The sequence below is a fragment of the Heptranchias perlo genome, unplaced genomic scaffold, assembly GCF_035084215.1.
Source record: "Heptranchias perlo isolate sHepPer1 unplaced genomic scaffold, sHepPer1.hap1 HAP1_SCAFFOLD_141, whole genome shotgun sequence".
NCBI lineage: Eukaryota > Metazoa > Chordata > Chondrichthyes > Hexanchiformes > Hexanchidae > Heptranchias > Heptranchias perlo.
Genome location: NW_027138657.1, coordinates 100,824 through 116,015, shown reverse-complemented (window position 1 = coordinate 116,015; position 15,192 = coordinate 100,824). Strand labels below are relative to the sequence as shown.

The following is a 15,192-nucleotide window of genomic DNA, read 5'->3' as shown; positions in this document are numbered from 1 at the left end:
CCGCCCATCGCCTCACCCTGCGCTCTGACCCCGCCCATCACCTGACCCCGCCCATCGCCTCACCCTGCGCTCTGACCCCGCCCATCACCTCACCCTGCGCTCTGACCCCGCCCATCACCTCACCCTGCGCTCTGACCCCGCCCATCGCCTCACCCTGCGCTCTGACCCCGCCCATCACCTGACCCCGCCCATCACCTCACCCTGCGCTCTGACCCCGCCCATCACCTGACCCCGCCCATCGCCTCACCCTGCGCTCTGACCCCGCCCATCACCTGACCCCGCCCATCGCCTCACCGTGCGCTCTGACCCCGCCCATCACCTGACCCCGCCCATCACCTCACCCTGCGCTCTGACCTCATCGGCGTCAACCGGCCGCGCCGTCTCCAGGCAACCGGGCCGAGGGGGAGAGAGAGAGAGCGAGAGAGCGGGCCCCGGGGGACGGGCCGAGGGGGAGAGCGGGCCGGGCCGGGCGGGGCGGGCGGTGATGGCGGCCCGGGGCCGGCGGGTCCTGCGCTGGGCCCTGTTCGGGGCGCTGCTGTCGCTCCCACTCGAGCCCGGGAGCGGCGCGGTGAGCGCGACCCGAGCAACAGCTCCTCCTCCGACTGCAGGCGCCGGGGCCGGGGCGAGCCCGGAGAGCGGGGCCGGGGCGAGCCCGGAGAGCGGGGCCGGGGCGAGCCCGGAGAGCGGGGCCGGGACTCAAACCCCAGTCGATGTCACTGCAAGAAGTGTGAACCGGGACATCACGGCAGGTAACGGGGGGGGGGAGAGGAGGGGAGGAGGGGGGGGGGAGGGGAGAGGAGAGGGGGTGAGGGGAGGGGGGTTCCTGCACACCCTTTAAGATTGTAGCACAAAGTCACAGTATTATTGTTATTTAATTGAGTGTTGTGTTGGGTTTCTGGAGCTGTGAGTCTGTCAGTTGAAAGCAGGGGGAGGATTAGTCTGCAGATTGATTTTGGGAGATGGCGATGGAGACGAGTCGTGGTCCAGACAGGGGAGGAAGGTGGTCCTCTGTTGTAAGATCTCTCTCTGATCTCTCTCTCTCTCTGTGTCTTGTTCCAGCCGTTCCCATTTGTACCTGTGATCTGACGGGAGGAGTCTGTGATCTGGACTGTTGCTGTGACCCCGACTGTTCCCCCGCTGATATCGATGTCTTCTCCACTTGTCTGCTGGGCAGTGAACCGTAAGTGTCTGTTAGTGTGTTATTACATTTGATCCCAGTCCGGCAACGCCTCGATTTTAAAATCCTCATCCTTGTGTTCAAATCCTCCATGGCCTCGCCCCTCCCTATCTCTGTAACCTCCTCCAGCCCTACAACCCTCCGAGATCTCTGCACTCCTCCAATTCCTGCCTCTTACCCATTCCCGATTTTAATCGCTCCATCATCGGTGGTCGTGCCTTCAGCTGCCTAGACCCTAAGCTCTGGAATTCCTTCCCTAAACCTCTGTGTGTCTCCTCATTTAAAATGCTCTTTAAAACCTACCTCTTTGACTGAGCTTTTGGTCACCTGTCCTAATATCTCCTTATGTGGCTCAGTGTCATAGATTGTTTGATAATCGCTCCTGTGAAGCGCCCTGGGACATTTTACTACGTTAAAGGCACTATATAAATGCAGGTTGTTGTAACAAGCTGTGAGGGGGACGTTATTGGACCCCACTTGTGGTGCTTGCCGTAACTCACCCCTAACTTTAATCTCTCCTGAGCATAGGAACGGGAGTAGGCCATTCAGCCCCTTGAGCCTGCTCATGGCAGATCTGTACCTCAACTCCATTTACCCCTTTGTTCTTTAGCCCTTGATACCCTTACCCAACAAAAATCTTATCGATCTCAGTCATAAAAGTTCTCATTGACTTTTGGGGGCGAGAGTTCCAGATTTGCACTCCCCTTTGTGTGAAGAAGTGCTAACTGACATCACCCCAGAATGACCTGGCTCTAATTTTAAGATTATCCCCCTCTTGCTTTATATAAGAACATAAGAAATAGGAGCAGGAGTAGCCCACATGGCCCCTCGAGCCTGCTCCACCATTCAATAAGATCGTGGCTGATCTTCGACCTCAACTCCACTTTCCCACCCAATCCCCATATCCCTTATAGTCCAAAAATCTATAGTTCTCAGCCTTGAATATACTCAACGACTGAGCATCCACAGCCCTCTGGGGTAGAGAATTCCAAATATTCACAACCCTCTGAACAAATTCCTCTTCATCTCAAGGTAAATGGCTGACCCCTTATCCTGAGACTATGCCCCCTAGTTCTAGACTCTCCAGCCAGGGGAAACAACCTCTCAGCATCTACCCTATCCTCATAGGATAACCTTCTCATCCCAGGAATCAATCTAGTGAACCTTTGTTGCACCGCCTCTAAGGTAAATATATCCTTTCTTAGATAAGGAGACCAAAACTGTACGCAGTACTCCAGGTGTGTTCTCACCAAAACCCTGTACAGTTGCAACAAGACATTCTTACTCTTGTACTCTAACCCCCTTGTAATAAAGGCCAATAAACCATTTGCCTTCCTAATTGCTTGCTGTAACTGCATGTTAAGTTTGTGTTTTGTGTACAAGGACACCTAAATCCCTCTGAACACCAACATTTAATAGTTTCTCACCATTTAAAAAATATTCAGTTTTTCTGTTATTTCTTACCAAAGTGAATAACCTCACATTTCCCCACATTATACTCCATCTGCCACCTTCTTACCCATTCACTTAACCTGCCTATATCCCTTTGCAGAGTCTTAGTGTCCTCCTCACAGCTTACTTTCCCATCTAGCTTTGTATCGTCAGCAAACTTGGATACATTACACTCGGTCCCTTCATCCAAGTCATTAATATGGATTGTAAATAGCTGAGGCCCAAGCACTGATTCTTGTGGCACCCCACTAGTTACAGCCTGCCAACCTGAGAATGACCTGTTTATTCTTGTTCTCTGTTTTCTGTCTGTTATCCAATCCTCAATCCATGCTAATACATTACCCCCATCCCATCTGCCCTTATCTTGTGTAACAACCTCTTATGAGGCACCTTATCAAATGCCTTTTGAAAATCCAAATATACTACATCCACTGGTTCCCCTTTATCTACCCTGCTGATTACACCCTCAAAAAGCTTTAATAGATTTGTCAAACACGATTTCCCTTTCATAAAACTATGTTGACTCTGTTTAATCATATTATGATTTTCTAAGTGCCCTGTTACCACATCCTTAATAATAGATTCTAGCATTTTCCCTACTGCTGATGTCAGGCTAACTGGCCTACAGTTCCCTGTTTTCTCTCTCCCTCCTTTCTTGAATAGCAGGGTTACATTTGCTGCCTTCTGCCGCTGGGACCGTTGTAGAATCTAGGGAATTTTGGAAGATCACAACCAATGCATCCACTATCTCTGCAGCCACCTCTTTAAGAACCCTCAGATGTAGGTAATCAGGTCCAGGGGATTTATTGGCTTTTAGTCTCATTAATTTTTCCAGAACTTTTTCTTTACTAAACTTAATTACTTTAAGTTCCTCACTTTCATTAGACCTTTGGTTCCCCACTATTTCCGATATATTAATTGTACCTTCAACTGTGATGACAGATATAAAATATTTGTTTAATGTCTCTGCCATTTCCTTATTCCCCATTATAATTTCTCCTGCTTCTGCTTCTAAGGGACCCACATTTACTTTCACTAATCTCTTCCTTTTTATATACTTGTAGAAGCTCTTACAATCTGTTCTTATACTTCTTGCTAGTTTACTCTCATATTCAATTTTCTCCTCTATCAATTTGATCCTTTGCTGATTTCTGAAACCCTCCCAATCTTCAGGCTTACTTCAAAATCAAAAGCAAAATACTGCAAATGCTTGAAATCTAAAATAAAAGCAGAAGGAGAAGCTCAGCAAATGAGGCAGCATCTGTGGTGAAAGAAACAGAGTTAACGTTTCAGGTCGAAGACCTTTCATCAGAACTGGAAGATGTTAAGAGTCTTTTAACATTTTTGTAAACACTCTTTTAACATCTTCCAGTTCTGACGAAAGGCCTTTGACCTGAAACGTTAACTCTGTTCCTTTCTCCACAGACACTGCCTGACTTGCTGAGCTTCTCCAGCATTTTCTGTTTTTATTACCTCAGGCTTACTTTTTTTGGCAACATTGTAAGCCCCTTTTAATCTAATACTGTCCTTAACTTCTAGTTAGCCACGGTTGGATCACTTTTCCTGTGGAGTTTTTATTCCTCAAGTATATGTTTATTTGTTGGGAATTATGAATTATTTCTTTAAATGTTTGCCATTGCTTATGTGCTTTTTAAAAATTCATTCATGGGATGTGGGCGTCGCTGGCGAGGCCGGCATTTATTGCCCATCCCTAATTGCCCTTGAGAAGGTGGTGGTGAGCCGCCTTCTTGAACTGCTGCAGTCCGTGTGGTGAAGGTTCTCCCACAGTGCTGTTAGGAAGGGAGTTCCAGGATTTTGACCCAGCGACGATGAAGGAACGGCGATATATTTCCAAGTCGGGATGGTGTGTGACTTGGAGGGGAACGTGCAGGTGGTGTTGTTCCCATGTGCCTGCTGCTCTTGTCCTTCTAGGTGGTAGAGGTCGTATCATTAATTTGATTTCCCAATCAATCATAGCCAACTCGCCCCTCATACCTACGTAATTGGCCTTGCTTAAATTTAAGACCCTCGTTTCGGACTTAACTACATCACTCTCAAACTCAATATGAAATTCTATCATATTATGATCATTCTTCCCCAGAGGATCCTTAACTATAAGATTACTAATTAATCCTGTCTCATTACACAATATCAGACCTAAAATAGCCTGTTCCCTAGTTGATTCCTTGACACATTGTTCTAGAAAACTGTCTCTGGATTCCCCCACCAGATGAAATAGTTTCTCCGTATCTACCCTGTCTAATCCCCTGATCATTTTAAATGCCTCGATGAGATCTCCCCTCAACCTAAAGTTAGAGGTGAGTTATGGCAATGGAAGTACAATTTCAAAATTATACCAAATTATAATAGTTAATACCGAGGAGGACTGCGATAAAATATAGGAAGAGATTAATAAACTTGCAGAATGGGTGTGTAATTGGCAAATGAATTTCAATAAGGAGAAGTGTCTGATGGTACATTTTGGTAGGAAGAATAATGGGGCCACATACTGCTTGGAGAATAAGAGTCTAAATGGGGTTAATAAGGCCATAAAACAGGCAAAACATTCCTAGAGGGATAGAATTGAAAAGCAGAGAAGTTGGTTAGATCACACTTGGAGTACAGTGAACAGGATATAGAGGCACTGTAGAAGATGCAAAAATGATTCACTAGGCTGATACCAGAACTGAGAAGTTATACCTATCAGGAAGATTGAACAGGCTGGGGCTCTTTTTTTTTTCTAGAAAAGAAGACTGAGGGGTGACCTGATAGAGGTCTTCAAGGTTATGAAAGAGTTTGATAGGATAGATGTGGAGAAGATGTTTCCACTTGCAGGGGAGACCAGAACTAGGGGCTAGAAATATAAGATAGTCAGTAATAAATCCAATAAGGAATTCAGGAGAATTTTTTTTATCCAGAGAGTGGTGAGAATGTGGAACTCACTACCACAGGGAGTAGTTGAGGTGAATAGCCTCGGCGCATTTAAGGAGAAACTAGATAAACAAATGTGGGAGAAAGGAATAGAAGGTTATGCCGATAGGGTGAGATGAAGTAGGGAGGGAGGAGGCGCGTGTGGAGCATAAACACCGGCATAGACCAGTTGGGCCGAATGGCCTGTTTCTGTGCTGTACGTTCTATATAATTCTAAACTCAAGGGAATACATGCCAAGTTTCTGCAACCTGTCCTCATAATTTAAACCTTTAAGCCCCAGTATCGTTCTGGTGAATCTGCACTGAGTCCCCTCCAAGGCTAATATATCCTTCCTGAGGTGCGGTGCCCAGAACTGAACCCAGTCTCCAGATGGGGTCTAACCAGAGCTCTGTACAGCTGGAACATAACTTCCACCCCTTTGTACTCCAGCCCCTGAAATAAAGGCCAACATTCCATTAGACATTTTAATTACTTTTTTGTACTTGTCCATTAGGTTTTAGTGATTTGTGTACTTGGAACTCTAAATCTCTCTGCTCATCCACATTTGCTAGTCTCTCCCCTTTAAGAAAATACCCTGATCTATCTCCGATCCAAAGTGGATGACCTCACACTTGCCCACATTAAACAACTTCTGCCACAGTTTTGCCCACTCACTTGATCTGTCTGTGTCCCTGGTTTCTAGTTCCCGAATAGCGTCAGATTCTGTTTTCAGTACAAAGTAGTAGGTAATAAAATCTTCCCTTTTATTAGGTATGGGTATCGGGGGATATGGAGCTAAGGAGGGGTAAATGGAGCTGAGGTACAGATTGGCTACGATCTAATAGATTGGCGGAACAGGCTCGAGAAGCTGAATGGCCTCCTCCTGTTCCTAGACCCCTGGATTTTTTTTCCCCAGAGTTTTGGAGATGGTATTAGGCAGTAGACAGGAGCTGTCTGGTTGACACTCCTTGTGCTAATCCTGTTTTTTTTGCCATGGACAAACGGCCCCAATCGCTGCTTTCTATTCTGTCGCCTCTAGGGTTGTTAGCCAGATGTGCATCAAGGAATCCATGATCTTCACCAGTAACACCCCTTTCCCAACGGTTCTCCGTGATAAAGGCTGCAACCTTCTCTTCTGTGTAAACGTTACCGACCGTAAGTAGCTTGAAAGACTCTCATTTCTGTAACATCAACAACAATAACCGATCACTCCTTACCAGTTGGACTGGTTCATTTGCTGCAGATCAGTGGGCCAGTTGACATATTCTGATGTGGAATTATTCATTACTCCAGCTTGTGGGAGTTTGTGGAGAGCAACGTAATCTCAGGCAACCATATCTGCAGTAACTGTGGATGAGAGCAAAGATTTTTTTTACTCATCATGGGATGTGGGCGTCGCTGGCGAGGCCAGCATTTATTGCCCATCCCTAATTGCCCTTGAGAAGGTGGTGGTGAGCCGCCTTCTTGAACCGCTGCAGTCCGTGTGGTGAAGGTTCTCCCACAGTGCTGTTAGGAAGGGAGTTCCAGGATTTTGACCCAGCGACGATGAAGGAACGGCGATATATTTCCAAGTCGGGATGGTGTGTGACTTGGAGGGGAACGTGCAGGTGGTGTTGTTCCCATGCGCCTGCTGCCTTTGTCCTTCTCGGTGGTAGAGGTTGCGGGTTTGGGAGGTGCTGTCAAAGATGCCTTGGCGAGTTGCTGCAGTGCATCCTGTGGATGGTACACACTGCAGCCACTGTGCACCGGTCGTGAAGGGAGTGAATGTTTAGGGTGGTGGATGGGGTGCCAATCAAGCGGGCTGCTTTATCCTGGATGTGTCGAGTTTCTTGAGTGTTGTTGGAGCTGCACTCATCCAGGCAAGTGGAGAGTATTCCATCACACTCCTGACTTGCGCCTTGTAGATGGTGGAAAGGCTTTGGGGAGTCAGGAGGTGAGTCCCTCGCTGCAGAATACCCAGCCTCTGACCTGCTCTTGTGGCCACAGTATTTATATGGCTGGTCCAGTTCAGTTTCTGGTCAATGGTGACCCCCAGGATGTTGATGGTAGGGGATTCGGCAATGGTAATGCCGTTGAATGTCAAGGGGAGGTGGTTAGACTCACTCTTGGAGATGGTCATTGCCTGGCACTTATCTGGTGCGAATGTTACTTGCCACTTATCAGCCCAAGCCTGGATGTTGTCCAGGTCTTGCTGCATGCGGGCTTGGACTGCTTCATTATCTGAGGGGTTGTGAATGGAACTGAACACTGCAATCATCAGCGATTATCCCCATTTCTGATCTTATGATGGAGGGAAGGTCATTGATGAAGCAGCTGAAGATGGTTGGGCCTAGGACACTGCCCTGAGGAACTCCTGCAACTGCAGGGAAGATGAGCAAATTGACCACGGCACCGTGGTACAAGAGACCACTCAAGTGGGGGGAGTGAAAAGGAATGTGGTAGTGGTTGGGGATAGTATAGTCAGGGGGATAAACACTGTTCTCTGCAGCTGCGACCAGGAGTCCCGAAGGCTGTGTTGCCTGCCCCGGTGCCAGGGTTAAGGACATTTCCTCATGACTGGAAAAGAACTTGGAGCATGAAGGGGAGGATCCAGTTGTTGTGGTCCATGTTGGAACCAACAACATCAGTAGAACTAGGAATGAGGTGCTGCTGAGGGAGTTTGAGGAGCTCGGGCCAAATTACAAAGCAGATCCTCAATGGTAATAATCCCTAGATTACTACCTGAGCCACGCACAAATTGGCATTGGGATAAACAGATCAGAGAGTTAAATGGGCGGCTGAAAGAGTGGTGTGGGATGCAGGGGTTTCGATTCATGGGGCACTGGCACCAGTACTGGGGAAAGAGGGAGCTGTTCTGTTAGGATGGGCTCCACTTAAACCGAGCTGGGACCAATGTCCTGGCAAATCGAATAACTAGGGCGGTAGACCGGGCTTTAAACTAATGAGTGGGGCAGGGTTCAGATAAGGCCCATTCCACCAGTCTGTCTATATCCTCTTGAAGTCTATCACTATCGTCCTCACTGTTCACTACTCTTCCAAGTTTTGTGTCATCTACATATTTGGAAATTGTGCCCTGTACACCCAAGTCCAAGTCATTAATATATATCAAAAGAAGCAGTGGTTCCAGCACTGACCCCTGGGGAACACCACTGTACACCTCCCTCCAGTCCGAAAAACAACTGTTCACCACTACTCTGCTTCCTATTACTTAGCCAATTTCGTATCCATGCTGCCACTGTTCCCTTTATTCCAACTTTGATGATAAGCCTATTATGCGGCACTTTATCAAACGCCTTTTGAAAGTCCATATACACCACATCAACTGCATTGCCCTCATCGACCCTCTCTGTTACCTCATCAAAAAACTCTATAAAGTTGGTTAAACACGATTTGCCTTTAACAAATCCGTGCTGGCTTTCCTTTATTAAGTGATTGTTGATTTTGTCCCGAATTATCATTTCTAAAAGTTTCCCCACCACTGAGGTTAAACCGACTGGCCTGTAGTTGCTGGGTTTATCCTTACACCCTTTTTTGAACAAGGGTGTAACATTTGCAATTCTCCAGTCCTCTGGCACCACCCCTGTATCTAAGGATGTTTGGAAGATTATGGCCAGCACCTCCGCAATTTCCACCCTTACTTCCCTCAGTAACCTAGGATGCATCCCATCCGGACCGGGTGACTGATCTACTTTAAGTACAGTCAGCCTTTCTAGTACCTCCTCTTTATCAATTTTTAGCCCATCTAGTATCTCTACTATATCTTCCTTTACCGAGACTCTGGCAGCATCTTCCTTGGTAAAGACAGATGCAAAGTACTCATTTAGTACCTCAACCATCCCCTCTGCCTCCATGAACTCCAGGGAACCTTGGATGTCAGGGGATATACGAGAATGGATTAGAAAAAAAAGGAGGGCTTTTGGCAGATACAAAAGGCTAAAGACGGAGGAAGCCCTAGAGGAGTACAAAAAGTGCAGGGGGATACTTAAAAAATAAATTAGGAGATCAAGGAGGGGCCATGAAATAACACTGGCGAGCAAAATAAAGGAAAATCCTAAGATGTTTTATAAGTATATTAAGGGTAAGAGGATGACTAGGGACAAAAATGGCAATCTGTGTGTGGAGCCGGCAGGTGTAGGAGGGGTTCTAAATGAATTTTTTGCATCTGTTTTCACGACGGCAGGGGGACTGTGATATACTCGAACATATTAACATCGAGCGGGAGGAGGTATTGGCGGTTTTAGCAGGCCTAAAAATGGATAAATCCCCAGGCCCGGACGAAATGTATCCCAGGCTACTGTGTGAGGCAAAGGAGGAGATTGCGGGGGCTCTGACACATATATTCAGAACCTCTCTGGCCACAGGGGATGTGCCAGAGGACTGGAGAACCGCTAATGTAATACCATTATTCAAGAAGGGGAGTAGGGAAAAACCGGGGAACTACAGGCCAGTGAGCCTAACATCAGTGGTAGGAAAATTATTGGAAAAAATTCTGAAGGACAAAATTAGTCTCCACTTGGAGAAGCAAGGATTAATCAGGGATAGTCAACATGGCTTTGTCAAGGGAAGATCATGTCTGACTAATTTGATTGAATTTTTTGAGGGGGTGACTAGGCGTGTGGATGAGGGTAACGCAGTGGATGTGGTATACATGGATTTCAGTAAGGCCTTCGATAAAGTCCCCCACAGGAGACTGGTCGAGAAGGTACGAGCCCATGGAATCCAGGGTGCCTTGGCACTTTGGATACAAAACTGGCTTAGTGGCAGAAGGCAGAGGGTGATGGTCGTAGGTTGTTTTTGTGACTGGAAGCCTGTGGCCAGTGGGGTACCACAGGGATCGGTGCTGGGTCCCTTGCTGTTTGTGGTCTACATTAACGACTTGGATATGAATGTAAAAGGTATGATCAGTAAGTTCGCTGATGATACAAAAATTGGTAGGGTGGTAAATAGCGAGGAGGATAGCCTCAGTCTGCAGGACGATATAGATGGGTTGGTCAGATGGGCGGAACAGTGGCAAATGGAATTTAACCCGGAAAAGTGCGAGGTGAAGCATTTTGGAGGGACTAACAAGGCAAGGGAATACACAATGAATGGGAGGACCCTAGGCAAGACAGAGGGTCAGAGGGATCTTGGTGTGCAAGTTCACAGATCCCTGAAGGCGGCGGAACAGGTAGATAAGGTGGTAAAGAAGGCATATGGGATACTTGCCTTTATTAGCCGAGGCATAGAATATAAGAGCAAGGAGGTTATGCTGGAGCTGTATAAAACACTGGTTAGGCCACAGCTGGAGTACTGTGTGCAGTTCTGGTCGCCACACTACAGGAAGGATGTGATCGCTTTGGAGAGGGTGCAGAGGAGATTCACCAGGATGTTACCAGGGCTGGAGCGCTTCAGCTATGAAGAGAGACTGGGAAGATTGGGTTTGTTTTCCTTGGAGCAGAGGAGGCTGAGGGGGGACATGATTGAGGTGTACAAAATTATGAGGGGCACAGATAGGATGGATACTAAGGAGCTTTTTCCCTTCGTTGAGGGTTCTATAACAAGGGGGCATAGATTCAAGGTAAAAGGTGGGAGGTTTCGAGGGGATTTGAGAAAGAACTTTTTCACCCAGAGGGTGGTTGGAGTCTGGAACTCACTGCCTGAAAGGGTTGTGGAGGCAGGAACCCTCACAACATTCAAGAAGCATTTGGATGAGCACTTGAAATGCCATAGCATACAAGGCTACGGACCAAATGCTGGAATATGGGATTAGAGTAGCCAGGGCTTGATGGCCGGCGCGGACACGATGGACGAAGGGCCTCTATCCGTGCTGTATAACTCTATGACTCTGTGACTCGATGAGTAGATCTCCTTTATGATCCTTAATTGGCCCCACCCGTCGTCTTACTACCCGTTTACTGTTTACATGCCTGTAGAAGACTTTTGGATTCCCTTTTATGTTAACCGCCAGTCTATTCTCATACTTTATCTTTGCCCCTCTTATTTCCTTTTTCACTTCCCCTCTGAACTTTCTATATTCTGCCTGGTTCTCACTCGTGTTGTCAACCTGAAATCTGTCAGTTTAACAAAGTTAATATAGGGCATTAGTGACTAAGGTCACATTGGGGAAAAATAGAGAAAAGCTAAAATGAAAGGCACTTTATCTGAATAAACGAAGCATTTGCAACAAGATAGATACCTCTGTCTGAAACTGCATTGCTTATATCCTTCCAAGCCTCGGGGGGTGGGAAATGTGCGTGGACCCTAAAGGCAGAGAATCGTAATCTTCTGTAATATTCTGTCTCTTATTCCAGCAAAGACAAATTACTTTGTGCCGCCACGGCCCGTCACCAAGGAGAGTTTCCCGAAGCTGGTCTCGCAGTTCGACAGAGGCTCTTTCATTATTCCTTCGCGGCCTGTGTTCTTCAACGACGGGTACAGGGTAAGACTGGGGTAGGGGGGTGTTGGTGCTGGTGGGGGTGTGCAGGTGGAGGCAGGGGAGGTGCCAATGCTTGTGGCATGCGGCATACAATCGATGTCACGGATGGAGGTGAGGGTCTGTCGGAATTGTCTTCAGTCGCGGTGAGTTTGGGGAGGGGAGGGATGAGGGAATTGTCTTCAGTTGTGGTGAGTTTGAGGAGGGGAGGGATGAGGGAATTGTCTTCAGTCGCGGTGAGTTTGGGGAGGGGAGGGATGAGGGAATTGTCTTCAGTTGTGGTGAGTTTGAGGAGGGGAGGGATGAGGGAATTGTCTTCAGTTGTGGTGAGTTTGAGGAGGGGAGGGATGAGGGAATTGTCTTCAGTTGTGGTGAGTTTGAGGAGGGGAGGGATGAGGGAATTGTCTTCAGTTGTGGTGAGTTTGAGGAGGGGAGGGATGAGGGAATTGTCTTCAGTCGCGGTGAGTTTGGGGAGGGGAGGGATGAGGGAATTGTCTTCAGTCGCGGTGAGTTTGGGGAGGGGAGGGATGAGGGAATTGTCTTCAGTTGTGGTGAGTTTGGGGAGGGGAGGGATGAGGGAATTGTCTTCACTCGCGGTGAGTTTGGGGAGGGGAGGGATGAGGGAATTGTCTTCAGTCGCGGTGAGTTTGGGGAGGGGAGGGATGAGGGAATTGTCTTCAGTCGCGGTGAGTTTTGGGAGGGGAGTGATGAGGGAATTGTCTTCAGTCGTGGTGAGTTTGAGGAGGGGAGGGATGTTGGAATTGTCTTCAGTCGCGGTGAGTTTGGGGAGGGGAGGGATGTGGGAATTGCCTTCAGTTGTGGTGAGTTTGGGGAGGGGAGGGATGAGGGAATTGTCTTCAGTCACGGTGAGTTTGAGGAGGGGAGGGATGAGGGAATTGTCTTCACTCGCGGTGAGTTTGGGGAGGGGAGGGATGAGGGAATTGTCTTCAGTCGCGGTGAGTTTTGGGAGGGGAGGGATGAGGGAATTGTCTTCACTCGCGGTGAGTTTGGGGAGGGGAGGGATGTGGGAATTGCCTTCAGTTGTGGTGAGTTTGGGGAGGGGAGGGATGAGGGAATTGTCTTCAGTCACGGTGAGTTTTGGGAGCGGAGGGATGAGGGAATTGTCTTCACTCGCGGTGAGTTTGGGGAGGGGAGGGATGAGGGAATTGTCTTCAGTCGCGGTGAGTTTGGGGAGGGGAGGGATGAGGGAATTGTCTTCAGTCGCGGTGAGTTTTGGGAGGGGAGTGATGAGGGAATTGTCTTCAGTCGTGGTGAGTTTGAGGAGGGGAGGGATGTTGGAATTGTCTTCAGTCGCGGTGAGTTTGGGGAGGGGAGGGATGAGGGAATTGTCTTCACTCGCGGTGAGTTTGGGGAGGGGAGGGATGAGGGAATTGTCTTCAGTCGCGGTGAGTTTGGGGAGGGGAGGGATGAGGGAATTGTCTTCAGTCGCGGTGAGTTTTGGGAGGGGAGTGATGAGGGAATTGTCTTCAGTCGTGGTGAGTTTGAGGAGGGGAGGGATGTTGGAATTGTCTTCAGTCGCGGTGAGTTTGGGGAGGGGAGGGATGTGGGAATTGCCTTCAGTCGCGGTGACTTTGAGGAGGGGAGGGATGAGGGAATTGTCTTCAGTCGTGGTGAGTTTGAGGAGGGGAGGGATGAGGGAATTGTCTTCAGTCGCAATGAGTGTGAGGAGGGGAGGGATGTTGGAATTGTCTTCAGTCGCGGTGAGTTTGAGGAGGGGAGGGATGAGGGAATTGTCTTCAGTCGCAATGAGTGTGAGGAGGGGAGGGATGTTGGAATTGTCTTCAGTCGCGGTGAGTTTGGGGAGGGGAGGGATGAGGGAATTGTCTTCAGTCACGGTGAGTTTGGGGAGGGGAGGGATGAGGGAATTGTCTTCAGTCGCGGTGAGTTTGAGGAGGGGAGGGATGTTGGAATTGTCTTCAGTCGCGGTGAGTTTGAGGAGCGGAGGGATGAGGGAACTGTCTTCAGTCGCGGTGAGTTTGAGGAGCGGAGGGATGAGGGAACTGTCTTCAGTCGCGGTGAGTTTGAGGAGCGGAGGGATGAGGGAATTGTCTTCAGTCGCGGTGAGTTTGAGGAGCGGAGGGATGAGGGAACTGTCTTCAGTCGCGGTGAGTTTGAGGAGCGGAGGGATGTTGGAATTGTCTTCAGTCGTGGTGAGTTTGAGGAGCGGAGGGATGAGGGAACTGTCTTCAGTCGCGGTGAGTTTGAGGAGCGGAGGGATGAGGGAATTGTCTTCAGTCGCGGTGAGTTTGAGGAGGGGAGGGATGTTGGAATTGTCTTCAGTCGTGGTGAGTTTGAGGAGCGGAGGGATGAGGGAACTGTCTTCAGTCGCGGTGAGTTTGAGGAGCGGAGGGATGTGGGAATTGTCTTCAGTCGCGGTGAGTTTGGGGAGGGGAGGGATGTTGGAATTGTCTTCAGTCGCGGTTAGTTTGGGGAGGGGAGGGATGTTGGAATTGTCTTCAGTCGCTGTGAGTTTGGGGAGGGGAGTGATGAGGGAATTGTCTTCAGTCGCGGTGAGTTTGGGGAGGGGAGGGATGAGGGAATTGTCCTCAGTCGCGGTGAATTTGAGGAGGGGAGGGATGAGGGAACTGTCTTCAGTCGCAGTGAGTGTGAGGAGGGGAGGGATGTTGGAATTGTCTTCAGTCGCGGTGAGTTTGGGGAGGGGAGGGATGAGGGAATTGTCTTCAGTCGCGGTGAGTTTGAGGAGGGGAGGGATGAGGGAATTGTCTTCAGTCGTGGTGAGTTTGAGGAGGGGAGGGAAGAGGGAATTGTCTTCAGTCACGGTGAGTTTGAGGAGGGGAGGGATGAGGGAATTGTCTTCAGTCACGGTGAGTTTGAGGAGGGGAGGGATGTTGGAATTGTCTTCAGCCACGGTGAGTTTGAGGAGCGGAGGGATGAGGGAATTGTCTTCAGTCGTGGTGAGTTTGGGGAGGGGAGGGATGTTGGAATTGTCTTCAGTCGCGGTGAGTTTGAGGAGCGGAGGGATGAGGGAATTGTCTTCAGTCGCGGTGAGTTTGGGGAGGGGAGGGATGAGGGAATTGTCTTCAGTCGCGGTGAGTTTGAGGAGGGGAGGGATGAGGGAATTGTCTTCAGTCGCGGTGAGTTTGAGGAGGGGAGGGATGAGGGAATTGTCTTCAGTCGCGGTGAGTTTGGGGAGGGGAGGGATGAGGGAATTGTCTTCAGTCGCGGTGACTTTGAGGAGGGGAGGGATGAGGGAACTGT

At 48.8% G+C, this 15,192-nt stretch overlaps 1 protein-coding gene across 1 annotated transcript in view; it reads left to right on the top strand.

Moving 5' to 3' along the window:
- The first annotated feature begins 458 nt into the window (after positions 1-458).
- The window catches only part of LOC137308850 (tectonic-3-like), a 96,484-nt gene continuing 81,750 nt past the window's right edge, over positions 459-15,192 (top strand). The window contains exons 1-4 of the mRNA XM_067977303.1: positions 459-749; positions 1,060-1,180; positions 6,580-6,695; positions 11,831-11,958. Of these exons, the coding sequence (XP_067833404.1) occupies positions 485-749; positions 1,060-1,180; positions 6,580-6,695; positions 11,831-11,958 (630 nt within the window). The 5' untranslated portion in view covers positions 459-484. The remainder of the gene's footprint in view (positions 750-1,059; positions 1,181-6,579; positions 6,696-11,830; positions 11,959-15,192) is intronic.